This window comes from Fundulus heteroclitus, chromosome 18 (assembly GCF_011125445.2).
Source record: "Fundulus heteroclitus isolate FHET01 chromosome 18, MU-UCD_Fhet_4.1, whole genome shotgun sequence".
Taxonomy (NCBI): domain Eukaryota; kingdom Metazoa; phylum Chordata; class Actinopteri; order Cyprinodontiformes; family Fundulidae; genus Fundulus; species Fundulus heteroclitus.
In genome coordinates, this window is record NC_046378.1 from 29,182,790 (window position 1) to 29,204,504 (window position 21,715).

A 21,715-nucleotide genomic window follows, 5' to 3' on the forward strand; every position below is an offset into this window, starting at 1 on the left:
CTCTTCCTTTTATCTCCTCTTTCTTTCACCTTTTGTTTTTTTTCTTCTTGTTCTTCCTTTCCTCTCCTACTTTCCCATTGTAGTGTCCATATCATTTAAGATATTCCCCGCATGAATCATAATAAAACTATTCACATTCATAAATCAAGCGGAGCACTATGGCAAAAGCAGTGCTCCACTTGTGAAAGTCAAATCTGATGAGCTAACATGAAGGACTTCTCATTTGCTGCTCACCGCTTTCTATCAGTACAAAGGGAAAACTGTCAGCTGTTCAGCCGGTAAAAATTCCTAAGCTGGAATGGAAACAACGCCGTTAATAGCCTGTTATTTACTGCTTGCAACAGTGTGAAAAGCTGCCTGTTTACGCTACAGGCCGCTATTCTCTGCTCCAGAGAAGCTGTGAACGTGTCTGAACCAGAGGGGGGAGACTGCAGCCTCGGTCCAGCATGTCCCCTTACCCCCCCCCCCCCCCCCCCCTCGTTATCTGGTTTGAACGCTGCTGTTTGCGTTTGCAGCACTAATCCAATAAAGCCCAAACTGGCCCCTCGCGGTGCGACGCTCTCGTCACTCGACTGAGTGGCTTCATTCTTTTTGTGTCGTTCAGCGACGTCTTAGGAGGAAACAAAACCTGTTTGACTTTCACTGGCTTTTCTACGGTTTACTGATAGAGAGCGGCATGTGAGGGAAGACAATCGCTCACCACATGAGAGCTGCCTAATGAGCTCCTGTAATCCAGCTTCAGTATCTGTGTTGCAACATTCCTTTGACATGTCTGCAGTGAGCTCCCACCTGCTGCCTGAGACGGGTCCTGACCTCCTGTGTGTGTGTGTGTGTGTGTGTGTGTGTGTGTGTGTGTGTGTGTGTGTGTGTGTGTTTATCGGCCCACCAGCCGAAACAAACAAACATTTGGTCACGAAACAAAAGCAGAGCCGATAGAGACGAGGAGCAAGTGACGCTGTAGCTGCACTGTGAAAGGAAGATGCTCCCCCCCGTGTGATCCGTATGAGGACGAATTACGGGGGAAGGTGTTCGGCTGAAAGTCATCTGGAGACAGGATCTTCACACAAAGCTGTAAAAAGGTGAAGACAAAGAGGCAATGTCAGGACACCTGCAAGAAGCCAGCTGAAAGAGAAGATATGAACATAAATACGTTGGGGAAGACCTTACAGAATTGGCATTTTAACAAACCAAAGTACAAAAATACCTCTTAAAGCTTTTCATGTTCTGTCACATTATAGCGAAACACTTCAGTGTACGTTATTGGGATTTTATGTGATGGACCAACACAAAGCGGTGAATCATTTTCATGGGGAAGGAACAAGAAACGTATTTTTAAGTACTAAAAATCTCAGAGGTGTGGAGTGGGTTTGTGTTCAGCCGTCCTGAGGACACCGTATGTCCAGAAGTATGTCTCTGCACGGCTTCCCACAACTAGAAACTCAAACGTTTACAAATGGGCTTAAATACAGTCAGACTGATGCCGACTCTTTGTGAACAATAGTTTCCCTTTGCAGCCTATAATATTCTTTCAGGATTGTTCTATTTTTAGCTTTATTCATCCTCCAAAATACTCTCAGAAGCTTTTCTGGGTAGCACACGACTCATATTCAGACCTGAGCAGTGGATCTCCTGCAGATCCTCCAGAGGTAATCCTCGTTGCCTGCCCTGTCAGTTTAGGGGCACGGACTTTATTTAGGGGTATCTAAGAAAAAGTTGTCATTCCACTTCAAAACTGCTCTGCATCATGATGGTCTATCCAGAGATTGGTCGACGCATTAAAATCTCGACAACATACATTAAAGTATAGGGTTGGAACCTGACATAATGTCAAAGGGTTTAGCAAAACACTGTAAATCTGATGCCATGACTCCGGTTTCCGTCAACATAGATCAAAACGCCTGAGGGCAGGGGGAGCGGCACAACTCCGCTGGGACTGAGAAACATACCCAGCATCAATAAAAACAGACGTGACGCTGATGGAGTCAGACACGTGAGAATGATGCAGCGTTTGGGTGGAGGTGGGCTGTGATGTGACAGAGATGGACACCAGAGAGGTCTCTGTATGAGATGACTTGATGAGATAATCTGAACTGTGACCATTGAATGTTTCTTTGCCTCGCTGAGAAACAACACTCTGCTCCTTTCCTCTCTGCTTCTCCTGACCTGCTCTAATGAGAGAAAAAAGTACTCAGAATGAGATTCAGTCCAATGTCCCTTCAATCTAAAAGTTATCGCTGCGCTTCTTTTGGAGGAAAACAACATTTTTTTTAAGACTGCAGCACACAGTGTTGCACCCTTGGCAGTCACAGCTGCAGCTTTTAGACATGAGAAACTGTGATCTTGCTCTCATTTTAAATCTGAAATATCAATAAATTATGTTTTTCTTTATTAACTCTCTGCGGAGATTTCAAGCAGTCCAAAGATTGCTTAAAATTCTTCAATCACTAAGCATCCATAGAGTCTTTTATGTCAAACTGAACGGGTTGTGTATGCTTGCTGACTGATCAGAGACATTTAACTTAAGTTTGTATCAGAGCACAAGACAAAAACATCAATGCTTCACAGAAAACCTTCTGTATGTATGTCTACGGACGTACTGGCAGAATAAATAAATTTAATTACGAAGTCATATCGGGTAAAGTTGTCGTTATATTTGATGTTAAATTACAGTATTTTTGGATACAGAGCCATCCAAAAATATTCAGACCCATCGAGTTCTTTCATTATTTTTTTTTACCTATGTTGCAACCATCAACATAGTCCCCTTTACTTTGATACATCAAACGTTGGGTACACTTTCCTTCAGCGGGTCACATTTGATGATAAGATGGATGCTGCTAAATATCTCCAACATGACAATGAGAGTCGACCGCCGTCATTGCAAATATTTAGGAGACCCCTTTTAACGTCCTCTAATGTCGCAGACATCTGTTTTGTGCAAAATTAACTCCTGAATAAGCAGATTTGGCAGAAATAATCGTGCGTTTGCTGCTCCCGAGCTTCTGAAGTCTCCCAACATTTGCTCGTAGGCAAACAAGCGTCCCTCTGACTCCATCGGAAGAAGTCTGTCTGGAGTTCGGACGCCCTTTCATCAGATTAGTTAGATTTCACCACAGCGCTTGATAACTGAGGGTAATAAGCAAGATATTACGTTTCACTGCCAGCAGAGTGTTGCCATGACAACAAGCCACTGATGTCACCACGAACGGGTGACTCTCGTCGAGCTGCACGGGCTTCGGTATCCCACAATCCTCCTCCTTTCTGCCGAGGCGACCGCGGGCCCCCTTTCCCCATGTGTACACCTCCCCTTCTGCAAAAAACAGGAAACAAGAGAGAAAAAACAGACTGATCACCAAATTCTCAGAAAGCCCCCCCCCCCCCCCCCTGGAGGGGCTAATCCCCACAAGTCTTTAACTGACAGCTCTGTGTCTTCAGCACTGGAGCCATAATAGCCGTATGAGCTGGAAGTCTGAGCTGAACAAAGCCGCTCTTCAATAGAGGAAGACCTACAGGCACTGTTGTCTTCTCCCTAGGGAGCCTGTCGCTGCCACAATGCGGCGTTTTACTGTTTTACACTCCACTGTAAGAACAAAACCCACACACTCAAGACACACAACAGACATCTGTTCCCCATCTAAGGGCCCACATGCTAACAGAACCCTCCCCATGTTTAAATAGGTTTATCCAATTAGGTACCACAAGCGATACCGCGTGCCCCATTTAAGACACCAGTGACAATAAAAGAGGAAAAAAAAAAAAAAAAAAAATGAAAGCGGTTCCAAGTGTCTGCGTGCAGGGAAGGTTTTAATCATAGGGTACACGGTGCTGGGGAAACGAATCTTCTGTTTTTGCCTTTTTTTTTGTCCCACCTAAATGTCTCAGATCATCAAATTAATACCACGTTAGGACAGACCACTAGAGGGCTCCACTCACAGCCAGACTACAGGATGCTGGGATTTACAGATTAGCGTGTTTGTCGATTTTTCTGTTACTCTTTTGCTCTCCGTTTAATTTGAGTAAAAGAGGTGATCCAACGTCGTCCCCCTTGCTCCTCCACAGTATCCCCTGAGTAAAGGTGTTTGCGTTAGCTGGTAATGAGTCTTTTACATCACTGTGGGGTATATCAGATCTATTTTTGATCACCACGTGATTTTTAAAGTGCATCCTTCGTCGATATTTCACTATTCGTTCCATAATCTAATTATCAATCTGACACGATATTAGGTTTAACTTGCGTTGGACATTCAGCTGTTAATCAGATGCATAAAGTCCTGCCATGTAGCTCCTTGAATGTTACTGCGGTTCGTTTCTTACTGTAAGTCAGTAATATAAACGATCCCATCTGTGCGGCAGAAGACTTCACACTCTCTTGTCCCGGGGGGGTCACAGGCTGGCGCTGCGCTACAGTGTCTAACAAACGCCTCTCTCTCCAGGCTGGAACAATGTCTCTTGAAACGGCCCTTGTTTCAAAGAGAGCCATCCACAGTTTATCTCCCTTTCAGCTCCAAGGTGTTCTGCTGGCTGAGGGCTGCAGGCTGCGGTTGGGTTTGACGTGGCAATCAGCGCAGAGGGGAAAATGTTTTGGGGAAATAATCGCTGAACGGGTCACCGGTGGTTTAGCCCTTTGAACTCTCCCTCGGACACTAACCATTCGCCCATCTTTCTTTCAGAAATCATGAACACTGACCTTCGGATGTCCGCTGAATATCCGCCCTCCATGATGCTTCCTTATAAACTGACTCCGCCAGCTGTATGTCGCTCCGCCTAGCTTCACTCACATCCAACTGGGACATCGCCCATAGAAAGTGATTTCTCCAACCAATTTTATTGTCTGGCCAATCAGGACGCAGGGCTGGAGTTTCATTGATGTGACGTAGTGGAGACGCGACCATGACGTGAGACTGTTTTGATTCAGACAATGGCGGCTCGTTGAGGAAGCAAGCGTTAACATTGATGCTGCTATTTCTTCCGTGTTGTCTAATCTACCTAATATTGTTTAATTAAAAGAACATCAGAGAACGGCTCTGAAGGCTTTTGTTGGTGGAAACCATGTTTTCGCCCTTCTCCCGACCGGATTTGGCAAGTTTTGTTTTCCGGGGCGCGTCCACAGCGGACATCTTGTCGGTTAGTGGTTAGCGTGAACCATGTTAGGAGGCCTTTAGTCCTCAACGCGGTCGGCCCGGGATCGACTACGATCTTCGGCGCTTTGCCGCCTGTCTTCCCCCCTCTTCCTGTCAGCTCACTGTCAATAAAACGTGTGCCACTAGAGCCGCAAACACATAAAAAAAAAAGTTTTGTTTGTTCCTGCGTCGCTCTCACAGCGTCACGGGTTAGCTTCGGTGTGAGTGGTTGAAATAGCACGTCGATAAAGATGACAGACAAGTGGCTTATCCAATCATATGCAAGGATTTTTGATAAGGCCCAGCCTTCAATAAAGGCAATTCCTATGGAGAGGTCCCAGATGGATGTGAGTGAAGCTAGGCGGAGCGACATCCAGCTGGCGGAGTCAGGTTAGCTTCCTTAGAGTACGACTAAAATCTATATACAGCAAGTCTAAACACTATGAATGAACCCATCAGACCACATGTTTAAATCTTCCCGTGACATTGGACTGTGGTTTTGTGTTTTTTTTTTTATCTCACGTTAAAGAACGAAGACCATCAAACTCACCGGCTCCAATGGCCAGGGTGAAAGCGTCTCCACAGGCAGCCGAGGTGATGTCCTTCAGGCCGAGCACCATGTAGGGCACGCGGCTGCTGCGCCGGGAGCTGCAGCCCATCTGACCGTGCTGGTTGCTGCCGAACGTATAACACTGACCCTCTTCTGGGTATCAAAAACAAAACAGATGCAAGTACAGAAAAGATTTCCAACATAGTGGACAGTTTAAACATCATCAGCCTAGACGACAACTAGAAGCAATGGTGACTCCTTCAGAGCCAATCAGTAGTGACCCTAGAACAACATTAGACAATAGTAACAAGGTTCTTTCAAGTATGGTACATTTTGTACCTGTAACAGCAACAGAATGGGCCGTTCCAATGTCGACGTAAACAATCCTCTCAGTGTTGAGCGGGGCCGACTGAACCGGAGTGTAAGAATGAACTTCTTCGACTTGATCGACAGGATCCGGTTCCTCTCCAGCTGTAATCTTATCCAGACCAAGCTTGTTGAACCTGAGGGCAGAGGGTAACAACATACAAAAGGTGAAACATAAACCACAGCCTCGCATTAAATCCAATATTTTATAGTCAGTTCTGGTGAGAAATTGGCTCGCACCACAGGCATGAATGTCGTATTACCTGGACCTGTTCTTTGTTTCAGTGTTTAATCATTTTACAACAAAGACATTCAATCAAATTAAATTTTTATAAAACAAAAACAAGAATTGGGCCGCGGAGTTTTTATTTACAGCAGATTTTCTCTAATCCACACAGGGTTAAAATCACACAGACGCAACATGTAACCCAACAAATGTTTTGGTCAAATGTCTCTCAAGCTCAACCTTTTTGTAGCCAATGAAAAGCTTCTGGAATAACTTTGGTTGGATATTTGATCACTAATCTCAGAAAAAGTAGATTTTATTTTAAAACATGGTCTATACATCTTTAGCTGGCTTGTGGTTTTCAATGAGGAGAATGTACCAAGTAGCTCAATATTAGCCTGGTAGAACCAGATTCAAGAACCTGGAACTAATACTCCTTCTTAATTATTATTCTGCCCTTAATAATAAAATAATACACAACCACTATCCATGAAGCAAGCCTTGAAGCTTCCACCACCATGCTTTACTGTTCGTAGAGCATTCTTAGGTTTAAACAACTTAACATGACTCCTATAAACATAGCTGTTGCCACTGAGGCCAGTTAGCTCAATCTGTTCCAGTTAACCATAAATCTTTTCTCCAGAACACATTTAGCTTGTTAATGTGGGAAACCTCGAACTCCTGGTAATCTTAGAGGAGTTGTAATGTTAGAACAAGGATTCGTTTCTTGGCCGGTCGATGATGAACTCAGTTCACTGCAGACAGTAAAGCTGCTGTTCCACTAGTATTCAGACTCTGCTGGGCTAAAGTTTTGTTAACTTTATCTGGTTTATCCTGAACAACTTAACCAACTTCCTTTCATCTAAGGGGGTCCGTTTGGGTCCGATTGCTGAAACTTGGACAGAACTGGGTGTTACAATAGGCAACAATGCCAAACATACATAAAAAAACTGTTTTAATAGAAAAAGCTGATTAATATCTGCTTCTGGAATGGCAGATATTCACAAAGTCACAACCTTAATCCTGCGAAAGATTTAAGGACCAGTTCTTTGCCAGGAAATCAACAAATAGGTAAACTCTACCAAGTCATCATACACCTAGAAAAAAAACAACATTTAAGATATACACACACTAAAAGTACAAAAATCTTCTAACACTAATGCTGATGATTAAATACAGGCGCTAAACAGAGATTTAAGATTCAACACAGGTTAGTGGTTACACAAGGACTCGCTCCTCACTACGAACACAGAGATCTACATCCTGTCAGGCAGAGCTCGCTGTTATTCCTTCGGAGAATGCGGTCTCACGGGTTATGAGCAGTGAAACTATTTCTTTACACCTTTAATCCATCGCCATTCCACGCACGCAGCATCGATGCAAGTCTACAGGACGTAAAAATTAGCCAGTCATTGTTCTCTGGGACGGAGAGGCAGAATAACAACCTGTTGCTTCCACATGCCAGAATGCCGCCCTGCGTGCTGATAATCATGGAGCAGTCGACGCCGCACACCGCCCTCTGGGCCTCGAACTCTGCAGGTAAACACACCTGCTGGGGGCAGTTGTGGGTGTCCTGGGTGCCCAGGCCGAGGCGACCTTCCGGACAGACAAGAGAGCCGACAGTCACGCTGTCGTAAATCACCGGTGGCCAAAACAAGCGGCAGGGAAAAAAAAAAAAAAAAAAGACAGCCGAGACAACTGGCTCGTTTGTCGTACCGTTGTCTCCTCTCCCCCACGCAAACACTTCTCTTTCATTGGTCACAGCGACAACATGAGAGGCTCCGCAGGACACCTGGACCAACTCGTAGCCGAGGAGGGCCTCCACAATCTTAGGCTGCGCACACAAAGATGTGTTGGCACAAGCAGAAACGTTACATTTCGTGCAGTTTGCTGACTGGATTGGTTGATCTGCTGAAGAAGCTCAAGTAAGGCAGTAAATTTGGCTGAAGGATGGAAACTAGCAGATACCAGAAGACTAAAAAGATGTAAATGCATATAGTGTTGCTCAAGTGTTACATATTGAGTTGAACGCGTAAAGTCAAGTGTGAGCAGGTGAGCTTGAGTGGCAACCGTGGGAGACATTGTAGTTCATTGTGTAGGTAAAATGGGCTTAAAATGTTGAAATCTCAGGGAATCCATTAAAAAAACGATTTGACCTTTGTAGGTAACACAAGTATATTTAGAAAGATTTGTATAAATGTGCCTGATTCCCCAATGGGAGGACCCAGGAGATGTGTGGTGTTAAAAGTGTAAAGACAGCAGAAATTGTTTAAGAAATTTTTTACGTTGGAGTTACCAGAGAAGAAGAAGCTACTTCCTTTTCTTCTGAGAGATGTAGTTCATATTTGTATTTTAAAGTAACATGGAATAAAAGAGGATGCCTTTTCCCATGTTTTAATGCATGCATTGTACATGGAAACAGAAAATGCAGAGAGTGAGGAAGAGTTTGTTTCAATAAGTTAAAAAAAAGCAGCTTCAAGACAGACTGGGTGGTGTCACCCTCCTGTCTAGCAAAATATGTCAAATATGAAACCGGCCAAAAATGACCTACAACTTAAACTGTGACTCTTAGACTTAAGCAGATTATGGAAAATAGTTGACTCGTTTTAAAAAGTATACCCAAGTAGCAGGATTTTAGACCTTTTAAATCACTTTTATTCAACCAAGAATTGAGGGATGCATTAAAAAGGCAGCAGGGGGAAAACTATTATTACCACTTTTTAAAGCCTTCATATAAAATGCTGATTGGTGGCATATGTTGCTGGTCTTATGATGATCTGCCTTTGGTGATGAGCTCTAAGTCATCGCCCTAATCTTTATCTCAAAACCACATAATCTTTATCAGATTCAGATAGGGCCACCGGCTGAATCCGGAAAGGAGTGAAAAAGTTAAACATCTATGCTTATGGAAAGTTAAACAAAAGCTATTTAAAAAGATGGGATTTTAGTTGCTTTTAAAAATCCTAATATAGTCAACAGTCTTCAAACTCAAAGGGGGGAGTGTTCCAGAGTCCTGCTGCTACTGCTTAAAAAGCCTCCAGCCTCACATGTGGCAGAACCAGCGAGGCCTGATTACAAGACCTGGGGGACTGAGATGGACGCATCATGGGGGTTAAATGAGTTAAATAAAAGCAAACAGCTAAACTCAATGAAATGTGCTGATGAGAAAAAAGCCGGAGAACTGTTTTCCTGTGGAGTCGTACCTGTGTTACGTCATTGAAGTTACCATGTCCCAGGCAGCCGTTACTTCCGCTTCCGAATGTCATGATAATACCTCTGTCTGCAAATAAAACCAGGAGATTAACTGCACTTTTGGCTGATAAGGCCACATGTACTGTTGCACAGACCAACAGGATTCCCATAATCCCTATCTAGGAAATGTTCATCTGTGTCATCTCGGAAAAGTACTGAGCCCCTAAAGGGAAACTGAAAGGAAATTAAAAAAAAAAAAGAAATACTTTCTGGTGCTCTGGTGCACCAAAAAGTGATGAAAGAGAGGATTAAAAAAACAAAGTGAAGCATTTTTAATCCTATAAGCTTTGCGGTGCTGGACAGGCTGACAAAAGCCACCTGCAGCACACTGGCTAACGGTGGACGTCAGCGTGAACTCAAGAACAGCAGCTCTGTCAGACTAAATCTTTTCTCATTCTCTCAATCACTAAATGAAACCGCTGCAGATGCTCCCTCAGAAATTCCAACCCAAAAACGTGACTTTTCCTTTTGTTTCAGTTCAAAGCGCAGGAGCTCACTAACCTGTCATGCAGGTGGTAAACAGGTCTCCACAGGACACAGACTTGATGGTGACACCTGACTGACCCTCAAGGAAGCGGGAAATGAACGGCGGCTGCATCTGATCCACCGCGCCTGGAAGACTGGTCTCCCCGGACACGGCCGACGGAGCCTGGCACCAAATTCCACCGGGATGGGAGAGACGACGGAGATATTCACAATACGTCACCGTCCACAATAGTTGGTCAGAATTAGGCAGGGCTTTGAACCGATTTTTTTTTCCAATCGGTTCGTTCCGAACAGAAACGGAATTATAACGTTTCCGGTTATGAGTTCCACCAATAAATTGATGTTCCCGAACCGGTTAGAACAAAAAAATACTGTTCCCGGAACGGTTAATTTCGTTCCTTTCGTTTGACAAATATAGCTAATGATATTGTGTTTGGAATGAGCGTTTTACTTAACGATGGATCGTAATTTACCTTTTATTTAATATGTGTAGATGTATGAGACACCGCTCTCTCTCCATTCAGTCAGCGAATGTGTGATGTGATGTCACACAGGAAGTGAACCTCAGCCATCATGGTAACGTGCGCAGGAAAATAATTACCTTTTTTTTTTTTTAGTTAATTAGGCAACGAAAATTTTGAGGAACGAAATAAAACCGGTATTAACCGGTTACCATTATTTTTAAATAAGTGTTCCAGTTCCAGAACATAAACAATAATAACGTTTCCAGTTTTGTTTCTGTTCCCTGTAAAATACAAAAAGTTCCCGGTTTTCGTTTTCGTTCCTTGAACCGGTTCAAAGCCCTGGATTTAGGTGTCGCTTTAGCATGCTTAATTTCTTATTTCCCCATTTGCCTTATTTAGAGCTCTTCTATGTTTTTGCTGTGGTTCCTGCTCAAAAACGTGACAAACAAAACACAATATGCTGAAGATTACTTCTCCCTTCAGAACATCATTACTCCAGACTTTTTGAATTGAGAAAGCTTCCGGGAGAGGAAGCGAAACGTCTTCAACTACGGAAAACAAGGTCCAGTTGCTTTGTTTTTTACCTTTTTTTGGAATGACCATGACCTGGATGACTGAGAATCTTCACCAACCTTCAGAACATTAAACACCACATTCATTATCAATAAAAATGTGGCGGTTTGCGGTATGAATGATTATGAGTGATGTCATTCTGACATATTCTGCTTTATCTGGGTGGGTAGCAATAAAAGACGGAGCAGATGGGTGCAGGGAAGGACTTCATGTCAATCGGTTGCCTTTGTTTGCATTAGACTGAAGCAAATCATGCAAAATTGTTAGAAGAACATCACAGCAAACATGTAGAAGAAGGTCCTCTGGTCAGATGGGACAGAAATGAAACATTTTGAGATGCATGGAAATGCATAGCAGACACATCACTAAGCTAACCCCGTGATGAAAAAATTGCACAGAATTTTTATTAAGCAGGGATAGGGAAACCGATCATAGTTAAAGGGAAAATGAATGGAGCTAAATACTAAGGGTGTCAATTTATTCTTTTGAAATTCAGGCATGAGAGTAAAGTGAACAGGGTATCTATTATTTTAAAATTAGAAGAATGTTGCTTTTGGTTTAAATGCCTGATATCTTTAAAAGCTTAGCGATAAAATGGTCAAATCATATTTGTTTTTTTGGGAGGGGGGGGTGTGAGTTGATATCAATGTAAATAATGATGTTAGATGGGCAGATGATATCACGTCATGTCGATTGGAAATCCTAAAAGAATTTGTGATATCGGCACAAATATCGTATTGTCATCCAAATAAATTGATATAACATCGTATCGTGTTAAAGCTGGTGATTTTTATAGAAGAAAACCCGTGAAGACTGGGACAGAGGTTCACCTTCTAACAGGACAACCACTCTAAAGATATACACACAGCTACCATGGAGAGCTTTGGCTCAAAGCACATCTGTGTGAAACCTCCAGACTTCAATAAAACTGAGAATCTGACTAAAGATGAAGTATTTTGCAAAGAAGCCACGGAAACAACTTCAATCTCTATATGTACAAAGCTTGTAGAGACAACGCTTAAAACTCGTGCAGTAACAAGCTGGTTTTAAGAATTGATTTTCACTGGCTGAACATAAATGATTAGGTTTTCATTCTACTCCACCATGTATGTTCTGGTTTTCTTTCACATACAATCCCAATAAAACACATTCAGGTTTTGCAGTTGCAATCCAGCAAAACGAAGGAAAAGTTCAAGGGATGTGAGGAATTTTGCGAGGAGCTATAATTTGTCCCTTCAGGATGTTACGGAAGCATGAAAATGGTGGCGCTCAGACAGACCTCCCAGGTAATCAGACGGCCAGACTTGGTGACTCCCATCTTTTGTGTCCGACCCAGAGACACTTGAAGCACTTCGGTGTTAAGCATCGGCAGACGGAGAGGCGCTGTGATCCCACTTCCCCACGTGTACACAGAGGACAGTGGGAGCGAATGCATTTTTCCCGACCCAAAGCCCACTGATCCATCTGTTTCATGGCAAGAAGAAATAGCCAGTTAGGGCAAAAGTCACTGCGTTACAGCTCGACGATACAAACAATATTACCCATGGTCCTGTTGGTCGGAACTCGCCCTCCTGGTCTGCCTCGTTGCTGCACAGTGGACAGTGGTTTCTCAATCCTGGAGGGAAAAAAAAGTCTTTATCACTAAGCAATTTAAACTGACGTAGTTCAAAAGCCTAATTATTAGTATTATCCATAAAAAAAAATGTACCTGCGCATTTTCACATTGCCTATATCTGTGTAAAGATTCAGTAGGGGCCTGATGCATATGGGCAAAGCCATTATTTCATTGAGCTGGGGCCTTTTAGATGGATCCAGGTTGAGCATGTTGAGGATGAGCTGCCGGAGTTCTGGGCTGTACCGGTCCGATATCGGAGCGAAGGTACCGCTCATGATCTTCAGAACAAGGGCAGGTAGATTCTGAGAGGAGGAAAAGAGAAACAGGCTAGATCAAAATAGGGCAGAACGATTTTGGAAAATAATCTAATTGCGATTTTTTTTTTCTTAATATTGCGATTTAATGCGATTTTTTTCAAGTTTAATTTATCATGTGTTTTTAATTATTATACAAACAACAAATCAATTTCCTCGCTGTGCGGATTAGTTGCTAAAAGACCATCTAAACTCGGTGCAGAAATGATTGCGTTCTGCCTATGATATATTTCAACCAAAATTGCAATTTTGATTTTTCTTCGCATTAACTACAAGCAACAAAAATGGCCTCTAAATAAAGATGTTTGTAAACAAGGACTATTTAAAACAAGAACGTTTAATGTTTCTATTGATCAGAATATTATTCAAGAGAACAGCTTTTTATTTAATTGGACATCAATCCTTGTTGAACATAAAGTGCAAAGTCCAACCAACAAGCAAGTCTATGTATTAAACTGATTGACCTGTACTTAATGCTATGTATGATTATACAAACTCTAAAACAAGTAATAAAATTAGATTATCTCACTGCTTCAACTGTCTTCCCTTCCATGTGGAGGCAAACCCACTTCAAAACATTTTACCGACACCTAATGGACGGGTCTAATTCCCTAATTGTTACATAGCCAAAAATTGCAGACCTCTGCGATTTGAAAATTGCATTTTTTTTTTTAAATAGCGATTATATTGAAAATGCGATTAATTGTTCGGCCCTAGATCAAAACACGTATTAGATTCAGATAAAAAAGGAAAACATTGACAAGTGTTTGTATGCCAAGTGAACCAGCATGTAGTTCCAACCATTAGAAAAACAGTGAAATTAAATATGAATCTATGTGGAAATAAAAATTACATTACGCTTTAAAACAAGACTAACTGCAGTTTTCAGATTAAATATTCAGAGAAATATCATATATTGAAAATAAAGTGAAGAGATCACATCCATTATGCACAGTAGTTTATCTATTATACATCAGTGAGATTATTGTTACTGAATAACCCAAAACAAATGCAGAATTTGAACTAAATCTTTGAAACAAAGAGGAGAGTGCTCCCTTACAGCCGCCTCAAAGGCCCTCTTAAGGCTCGCCAGCTCATACAGGACACAGCCCAGAGCCCAGATGTCACTTTTCTGGTTGTATGGCTTTCCCTCACACAGCTCCGGGGAGATGTAGCACGGAGTCCCGACTACCTGCACAGGGAAAGCGGCAGCCGTTACAGAGACGTGAACCTTTAATCAGTTGCTTCACATTTTCACATCACAACTTAATTCTTAATTATTAGAATAGTTCCACTTGCTAAAATCTGATCACCGTGTAAGCTTTGCTCTTGCTGACGAGGATTTTGGAGATGCCGAAGTCTCCGATTTTGACGATCATCTGGTGCTTGTCCAGCAGAATGTTCTGAGTTTTGAGGTCACGGTGCAGGATTAGCTTGTTGTGCACGTGGTACAGAGCGAGTAAGATCTGCACGAAGAAGTGAAGGATGGTGTCTTCGTCCAGCAGGGAGTTACAGCGCTTCTGTATGTATTCAGCCAGGGTCCCTCCTGCAGGAGGAATGAATAAACGCAGTATTAGACACTGTGGCGGCCAAATGTTGTTGGACTAGGAGAGATAAGGATATTAAACCACATCATTAATGAGTTTAATAGACAATAAGAACACAACAGTTGTTTTTTACTGAACTCTGAATGAAAGTTCAACATTAGTTCAAAAGAAAATAGAATCTAAAACATAAACATCTGACATTTTAACTGAACTACACTTATCTCTTTATCCACAGTGGTAAAGCATTTAGATTGTATAACTCCAATTACTAAGAAGCTTCAAGATTTGAACTTAAACAAACTCACTTTCAACCCAGAGGAGGATTTTTTTTTTTTTTTTTATGTCAGGGAACGACAACAAACTATTAAGGAGAAAGCAAAAAGTTAAGAAAACTCAGATAATGAGAAATCAACTAGCAGAAGCTTGTTTCTGACCAAGATGGACCTTCAAGTCCTGATAACTGTCAGTCCTGTACTGCTTTTATATTCAGGGTTTATTTGGACTCAAACAAACCAGAGCTTAAACAGAAAACTATTTAAGGCCTTCGTAAATAATCAGACACAGCATCACAGATCGTTCATCGCACCTTACAGTGGACATTAGATGCTTTGTCACATATCCGTCCTTTGTTTTAAGCCAGTTATCTTAATCCAAACCAGAAACAAAACAGAAAATATTTGTTTTAGATGTATAATCTTCTTAGGTTTGACTTACTTTCTTTTACGGAATTAAAATGAAAACATGAAATGACAGGTTAATAATTAAGGTAGTTGACGTGGAAATAAATCAGCATATGATAGGCACAAAGAGACACTGGACTTTTGATTATTCCATATATAAAATAAATCTACATTAAAAATGACATGTAATACTCTGTTAATCATTGCCTGCAAATCGCACGAGTGAAATGCCCAGAAAGCTTCTTTTTTTTTTTTATTTAGCTTTCTGGGCATTTCACTCGTACGATTTGCGGGTGAAAAAGGTAAAAAAAAAAAAAAAGAAGGAAAAAAAAAAACAAGAAATGCCCAGAAAACTAAGAAAAAAGACATTTCTAAAAAGGGTCCAAAGCTGTTTCTTAGTTTGAAAACGAAGACAGCTTAAGCTTTTAATCTGATGATTTTAGGGTGGTAAAAAAGCTAGTTATGGCGCAGAACTTTGGAATCACTGGTGCAACTCTATATAATTTACCTTGTTACACAGTCATGCGAAGTACCTACTTCACACAGACCGATGTTAAGACGGTCTGAAGTGGTCTTTTCAGGCCTCTGGTGTGGAACCCTAAAGCCTGGGAAAAGCAAACTGCTTTGCAACGGACTGTGTAATTGGATGTGACGGGAAGCTAACCTGGTGCATACTCCATCGCTATCATCAGGGCCTTGTCCTCCAGGAAGTTTTCGTAGTACTCTATGATATTTGGGTGGTGGAGCAGCTTGAGCACTTGACACTCGTTCTGGGCTGCCAGGCGTTCATCTCGTGACATCTGCTCAACCGGGATCTCTTTCAGGATGACAAAGGCCCCGTCGCCGCGCCTGCGGCACAGGTGCACAATCCTGACAGACCAGAAGAGAGGAGATAAATGGCGTACGTGTTTCCTCAAAAAACAAAAAGCTGGGGGAGGACGATTTGTGGCAGTTTGGTGTTGGTGAGATCATCGGGACTGACATGCAGCTGAAGCAGATCCAAACTGAGTAAAAAAAAATAAGTTTTGTTTCTCTTTGTACTCTTAGAGTAAACTGACATACTGGTGATTGTTTGCGTTTTCTCGCCTAAGATTTCTAATCTAAGTTTGTAAACCATTAACAGGGTTAAGAAGGGTTTCTGTATACATCTATTACAAGGTTAAACAACCTTTCAGACTCAAACCTCCAAGATTATAAGATAATTTCTGGGCAATTCCGCAGTACATCTCAACAGTATTCATACCTCACTGCAAAAACAGAACTAAAAATAAGTAAAATGTTGTTAAAATAAGTGTATTTTTCCTTTATTTGAGCAGGTAAACAAGATGATCTGCCAATAGAATAAGATTTTTGCACTTAAAATAGGAACAACTCATCTCCATCATCTTATTTCAGGTGCAGTATATCTAATTATCTTGTTTTAGGGGTCAAAATACTCATTGCACTGGCAGATAATCTTATTTACCTGCTCAAATCTAGGACAAAAACACTAATTTTAAGAACATTTCACTTTCCTTCAGTGATTCGATGTGAAAGATTAACACAAAGTAGTGGACAGCTGTGAACTGAAAGGAAAATCATGTATAATTTTCAAAATACTTTATCGAAGAAATGTGCAAAGGGTGCGTCAGTCCTCCTGAGTAAACATTTTGTAGAAGCACATTTTTCTGTAATAACACCTGTAAGGCTTTTGGAGTACGTCTCTTTGCACATCTAAAGTAAATGTTGGGCAGTGATGCCACCGCCACACTGTTTGACAGTGAGGATGATATTTCCAGAGATTTAAGCCTTTTGCAATCTCGTCTTCCACATGCCTGCTGTTTCCTACAGAACTGATTCCCTGCGTCTTTCCTGTAACAATATAAGCTTCTTCCTGCCACTCTTCTGTAAAGCTCAGATTTGTGGAGTGCAAGACCAATTCCTGCGACATCAACACATCCTCACCACCTGAGCTGCAGAAGTCTGTACCCCCCCCCCAAATCTACCCTGTCCCTCTTTTTATTTCTCTGATTAATGACATGCTTGCCTGGCCTACCAATATAGCTGGATTGGCATGTTTGCTTTTATTACCATACTGTATGTTTTTTTTAAACAACTGACTAAACCGTGTTGCAGGAAACAATCAGAGCTGCTTTGGATGCTTTTAAAACACCTCTATTTATTGTTGATTAATGTTCTCCAACAACCTTCTGAGGACTTCACAGAACATCTGAATTTAGATTTGCATTGAATTACAGACAGGTGGACTTTATTTCTGGTTAGGCTGGGTTTGATTTAATGGTACTGGAGGAAGGAGGGGTTGAAAACACATGCACACCACTTTAAAATACTTTTCCTTTTTGAAATAATATTACTATAAACAAAAATATATGTTAAAAAAAAACTTTTCTTTCCGTCGCACAATTATGCACTACTTTGTGTTGGATCGTCCACCTAAAACAAAATGTGGTGTGAATACTTTTCAAATGTCCCACACTTTCATATAACAGCGCAGTGTCGACTCCCCAATTATCGGCTTCTCGCTTTTAGCCCTTTATTACCGCATTTATATTGGCGTGCATTGGTTTCAATACTCATTTGCTTACATTTAATGAATCCACGGCAGCAATTATCAGCTAGATTTAACCGCCGCTCTACCTCAAAATACACTTTTATTCCCCCACCAATATGTCCGGCGCTCCTTTATCTCCTCCTTCTTTTTCCCCTCATAAGCAGACGGACATTCCGTTAGTTTGTGAAGGGAAAACTGGGCTTTTTTTTACCGACTTCTGGCTCTCCTAATGAACTCCTGGCGGGGCCGTTTTGTCAGACACACAAAGTGTTTTACACAGAAACAACTTTAATGTGAGAACAAGAACAGACTTTACCCGAAAGCTCCTCTGCCAACAACTTTGATTTTCTCATACTTCTCCATCGTCGCTAGCTGTGCCTCAAACGTCTCCTGGCAACCGAGCCACGGCACCACGGCATCCTGCGAGGGACAAAATTAGCGCTCAGGGAGACTTTTCGCTCTCGTTTAGTTTTTTTTTTCCATCTGTATGCTTTTGCATATTGAAAATCTCTGTATTTTTGTTAATATCGGAGATACTACAATTTGATATGTAACCATAATCTATTTTTTTTATTCAGATTTTCATAATTCAATTCAAATCAATGTACTGTTGTTTGAAGCACACAACAACTTTCAACAGATTCGTAGACAATGTATAAAATACACAGAAACACGAGTTAGATTGAAAACATCAAAGAGGTACAATGATATACAATCATATATGCTGCTGGAGGTTGAAGGGTGTACAACAGTCTGGTGGTCCAGCGTCGGAGAAATCACCCTTTTCATGGTGGCAGCTCATGGAGAGGGTGTAAGGAGTCTCTGACAATGTTCAGAGCTCTATTCCTAAAGCCAAACAGATCTGTAACAGATTCTGGCATGAGGGTTACTATAGGGCTTGTCTTCCACCATATGGCACCATGTCTTGATGTCATCAAAACCTGAATGAATTTCCTGCTTTTAAATTCTGACAAGACAGAAGTTGTAATCTTTGGACCAGAGTCCTCAAAAAATAACCTTCTTAATCAATCACTTAATCTGGATGGCATTAAATTGGCCTCTGGTAATAAAGTAAAAAACCTTGATGTTATTTTTGACCAAGACATGTCATTTAAATCCCATATTAAACTGTTTTCCAGAGTTTCCTTTTTTCACCTCTGTAATATCGGCAAAATTAGAAACATTCTGTCCAGGTGTGATGCTGAAAAACTAGTCCATGCATTTCTAACTTCAAGGCTGGACTATTATAATTCCTTACTATCAGAAAGTCCACAAAATGCAGTTCAAAGTCTTCAGCTGATCCAAAATGCTGCAGCAAGAGTTCTGATGTAAATCAACAAGAGGATTCATATTTCTCCAATTTTAGCTTCCCTTCATTGGCTTCCTGTTAAATCAAGAATAGAATTTAAAATTCTTCTTCTAACGTATAAAGCCCTTCATAATCAAGCTCCATCATATATCAGAGCTCTGATTACCCCGTATGTTCCTAACAGAGCACTTCGCTCTCAGACTGCAGGTCTGCTGGTGGTTCCTAGAGTCTCTAAAAGTAGAATGGGAGGCAGATCCTTTAGCTATCAGGCTCCTCTCCTGTGGAACCAACTCCCAGTTTTGGTCTGTGAGGCAGACACCCTGTCTACTTTTAAGACTAATCTTAAAACTTTCCTTTTTGACAAAGCTTATAGTTAGAGTGGCTCATGTTACCCTGAGCTATCTCTATAGTTATGCTGCTATAGGCTTAGGCTACTGGAGGACATCAGGACCTATTTTTCTTACTCTGCTGAGTTCTACTGTTCTCTAATTTGGATAGCTTGTTGTCATTTCTGCTTTTCACTTTTTGTTCTCTCTCTTTTTTTCTTCATAGTAGGTACACCTGGTCTGGCGTTCTGTTAACTGAGACATCATCCAGGGAAGACGGCTCACCCGCTACTACCATCTAATGTAGAACAGATTACTAGATCAATGTGTGCTTCTGTGCTTTTTGTCTCTCTTGTTGTGTCTCTGCTCTGTCATCTCTAACCCCCAGTCGGTCGAGGCAGATGACCGTTCACACTGAGCCCGGTTCTGCTGGGGTTTTTCCTCCCTGTTAAAAGGGAGTTTTCTTCTCCACTGTCGCTTCATGCATGCTCAGTATGAGGGATTGCTGCAAAGCCTTCACCAATGCAAACGACTGTCCACAGTGGCTCTACGCTCTTTTAAGAGTGAATGGTGCTTGTCAAGACTTGATGCGATCTGCTGGGTTAGATAGGAAATTTAGATAGGAAGCTTTTTGACCAATCTGTATAATCTGATTGAATTTGACTTTGTAAAGTGCCTTGAGATGACATGTTTCCCGAATTGCCACTATATAGATAAAATTGAATTGAATTGAATTGAATTGAATAAATCAAATTTCAGAATTTGATTTGTGTCCAAACCAACTGAAAGGATGGTTTGGACCCAAATGTCAAATGTTTTGTACTTTTCATTTCAAACTGAAAATGAAAAGTACAAAACATTTTCAGCATTCATCCAAACACCATCATCAGCACTAACGAGTATAAAGAGGGAATTTCTTTTGCAACAGTCCGGTTTTCAAAAATGGGCTTTTATTAAAACAGGCCTACAGCAGATTCAAAAATCTCTCTAAACAGACGGCAGAAATTATAACTCATCACAAAGTAAGAATAAACCATGCCATCATTCAACATGAGGCTAGGCTCTTTGTGAGGTTCCGGTGTTTTTTTGTTGTTGTTGTTTTTTTTTACAAAGCATTAAATCCTTGTACATTTTAAATATCAGAAAACGCTGAGATAGCGCCTAGTCCGTAAAAACAAAATACCGAAAGAGGAACAGTAAAACCTGATGCAAGCTGGAGAGTAAAGCTCTCTACATTAGGGAAACTAAACAACTGTTAGGAGGACACATACTTCAACACAGGAGAACTCCTCAGGCAAGGATTCAGTAGTCTAGACCCCCTTGAAACAGAAACAACACAGTTTTGAAGAACAAGACGTCTACAGTTGTTTCTAAATCTTGACCTCAAAAAAGTGAACTACTCCTTCTGTAGAGCCGACCACTGATCAGGGTAACCTTAAGTACCAGTCTGTGGAGCTCGAGATGTTTTTCGGTCCCGTTGTGGAGGTTTTGTTTGTGACTGAGACAGGACAGTAATCCTTCACAACAGATTTGAAGTTTTGAAGACCTTATTGAAGAATATGGGAATGATGGCTTTACTGAAAGAGCCTGTAAATATATGGATTGCAACATATTCATCATAACAGTCTGAAAACGAGTCTCCAACTTTGACTTCTTGTCCCTGGATGGAACTAAAACCTGCTGTTTTCCTTCAGTTCATTCAGCTTATTCTTCAATTGTCAACTAATGCTCACCTACAGCACACACATGTCAAAAAAGCTGCTGGAATATTGGCTATATAAAAACAAACACTCCTTTAAAATCTGAAACTGGTAAATGCAGTACGAATAAAGCGATGTAGTATGTCTGAGTTTGTCAGAATTACTAACTTTCTTCATATATTACTGTCAGAGTCCACAACTGCATTTGCTTTGTTTAATTAAATTATTACTAAATGGCAATGTGCTGGGAACTGGAAATTGAAATAAATGCATTACTCAAGTACTACAGCTTCTGTCGTCAACCTAAACTGCCTTTTTTTTAAATGCCAGTCATTATTTTAGACTTCAAACCGACTGCCTTTGCTTTATAAAATGTATATGCATCTCTCCTTGTAAGATATAGATCCTGGGTCCAGGTGAAGATAAACAGATTATGTGAAAAGGGACAATGTCATCAGTGGAGCATCTGAAGTGCTGCAGATTTGCTTCCATCTACCTGGTAATTATTAAGCCTCTTTCCCGTCGCCTAAGCCGGAAGGAGGATGTGTGACCACTGTTTCTCTCGTCTTCCATGATGGGATAATAAATGCTTTGTGCTGTGACAAAGCCGGCTCTGTGTGGTGAAATACATACTTC

General features: G+C 41.3%; 1 protein-coding gene across 4 annotated transcripts; it reads right to left on the reverse strand.

The window, feature by feature from the left end:
* Positions 1-208: 208 nt before the first annotated feature.
* On the reverse strand, positions 209-18,175 carry nek8 (NIMA-related kinase 8). Of its 4 annotated transcripts, none has more exons than XM_012851655.3 (15): positions 18,061-18,174; positions 15,858-16,063; positions 14,280-14,512; positions 14,027-14,158; positions 12,746-12,954; positions 12,579-12,652; positions 12,317-12,501; positions 10,016-10,163; positions 9,466-9,542; positions 7,979-8,096; positions 7,708-7,858; positions 6,010-6,173; positions 5,671-5,823; positions 3,152-3,310; positions 209-1,069 (listed from the first exon to the last, which is right to left on the reverse strand). In XM_012851655.3, the coding sequence occupies exons 1-15, from the start codon at positions 18,105-18,107 to the stop codon at positions 1,041-1,043; spliced, it is 2,085 nt and encodes a 694-aa protein (XP_012707109.2). In that variant the 5' UTR covers positions 18,108-18,174; the 3' UTR covers positions 209-1,040. The 4 variants fall into 4 exon arrangements, with proteins under 4 accessions (XP_012707109.2, XP_012707110.2, XP_036005914.1 ...); XM_012851656.3 differs by having other exon boundaries at positions 209-1,122; XM_036150021.1 differs by lacking the exon at positions 209-1,069 and having other exon boundaries at positions 1,560-3,310.
* Positions 18,176-21,715: the final 3,540 nt, after the last annotated feature.

Bases quoted from the DNA above. Each gene is read 5' to 3' on its own strand.
- nek8 (XM_036150021.1), bottom strand. From the start codon at position 18,107: ATGGAGAAGTATGAGAAAATCAAAGTTGTTGGCAGAGGAGCTTTCGG. The intron at 14,159-14,279 runs GTGATCAGATTT...TTCCCTGTGCAG, and splicing joins GCAAGAGCAAAGCTTACACG to GTAGTCGGGACTCCGTGCTA. The intron at 9,543-10,015 runs GTTAGTGAGCTC...TTTTATTTGCAG, and splicing joins GTTTACCACCTGCATGACAG to ACAGAGGTATTATCATGACA.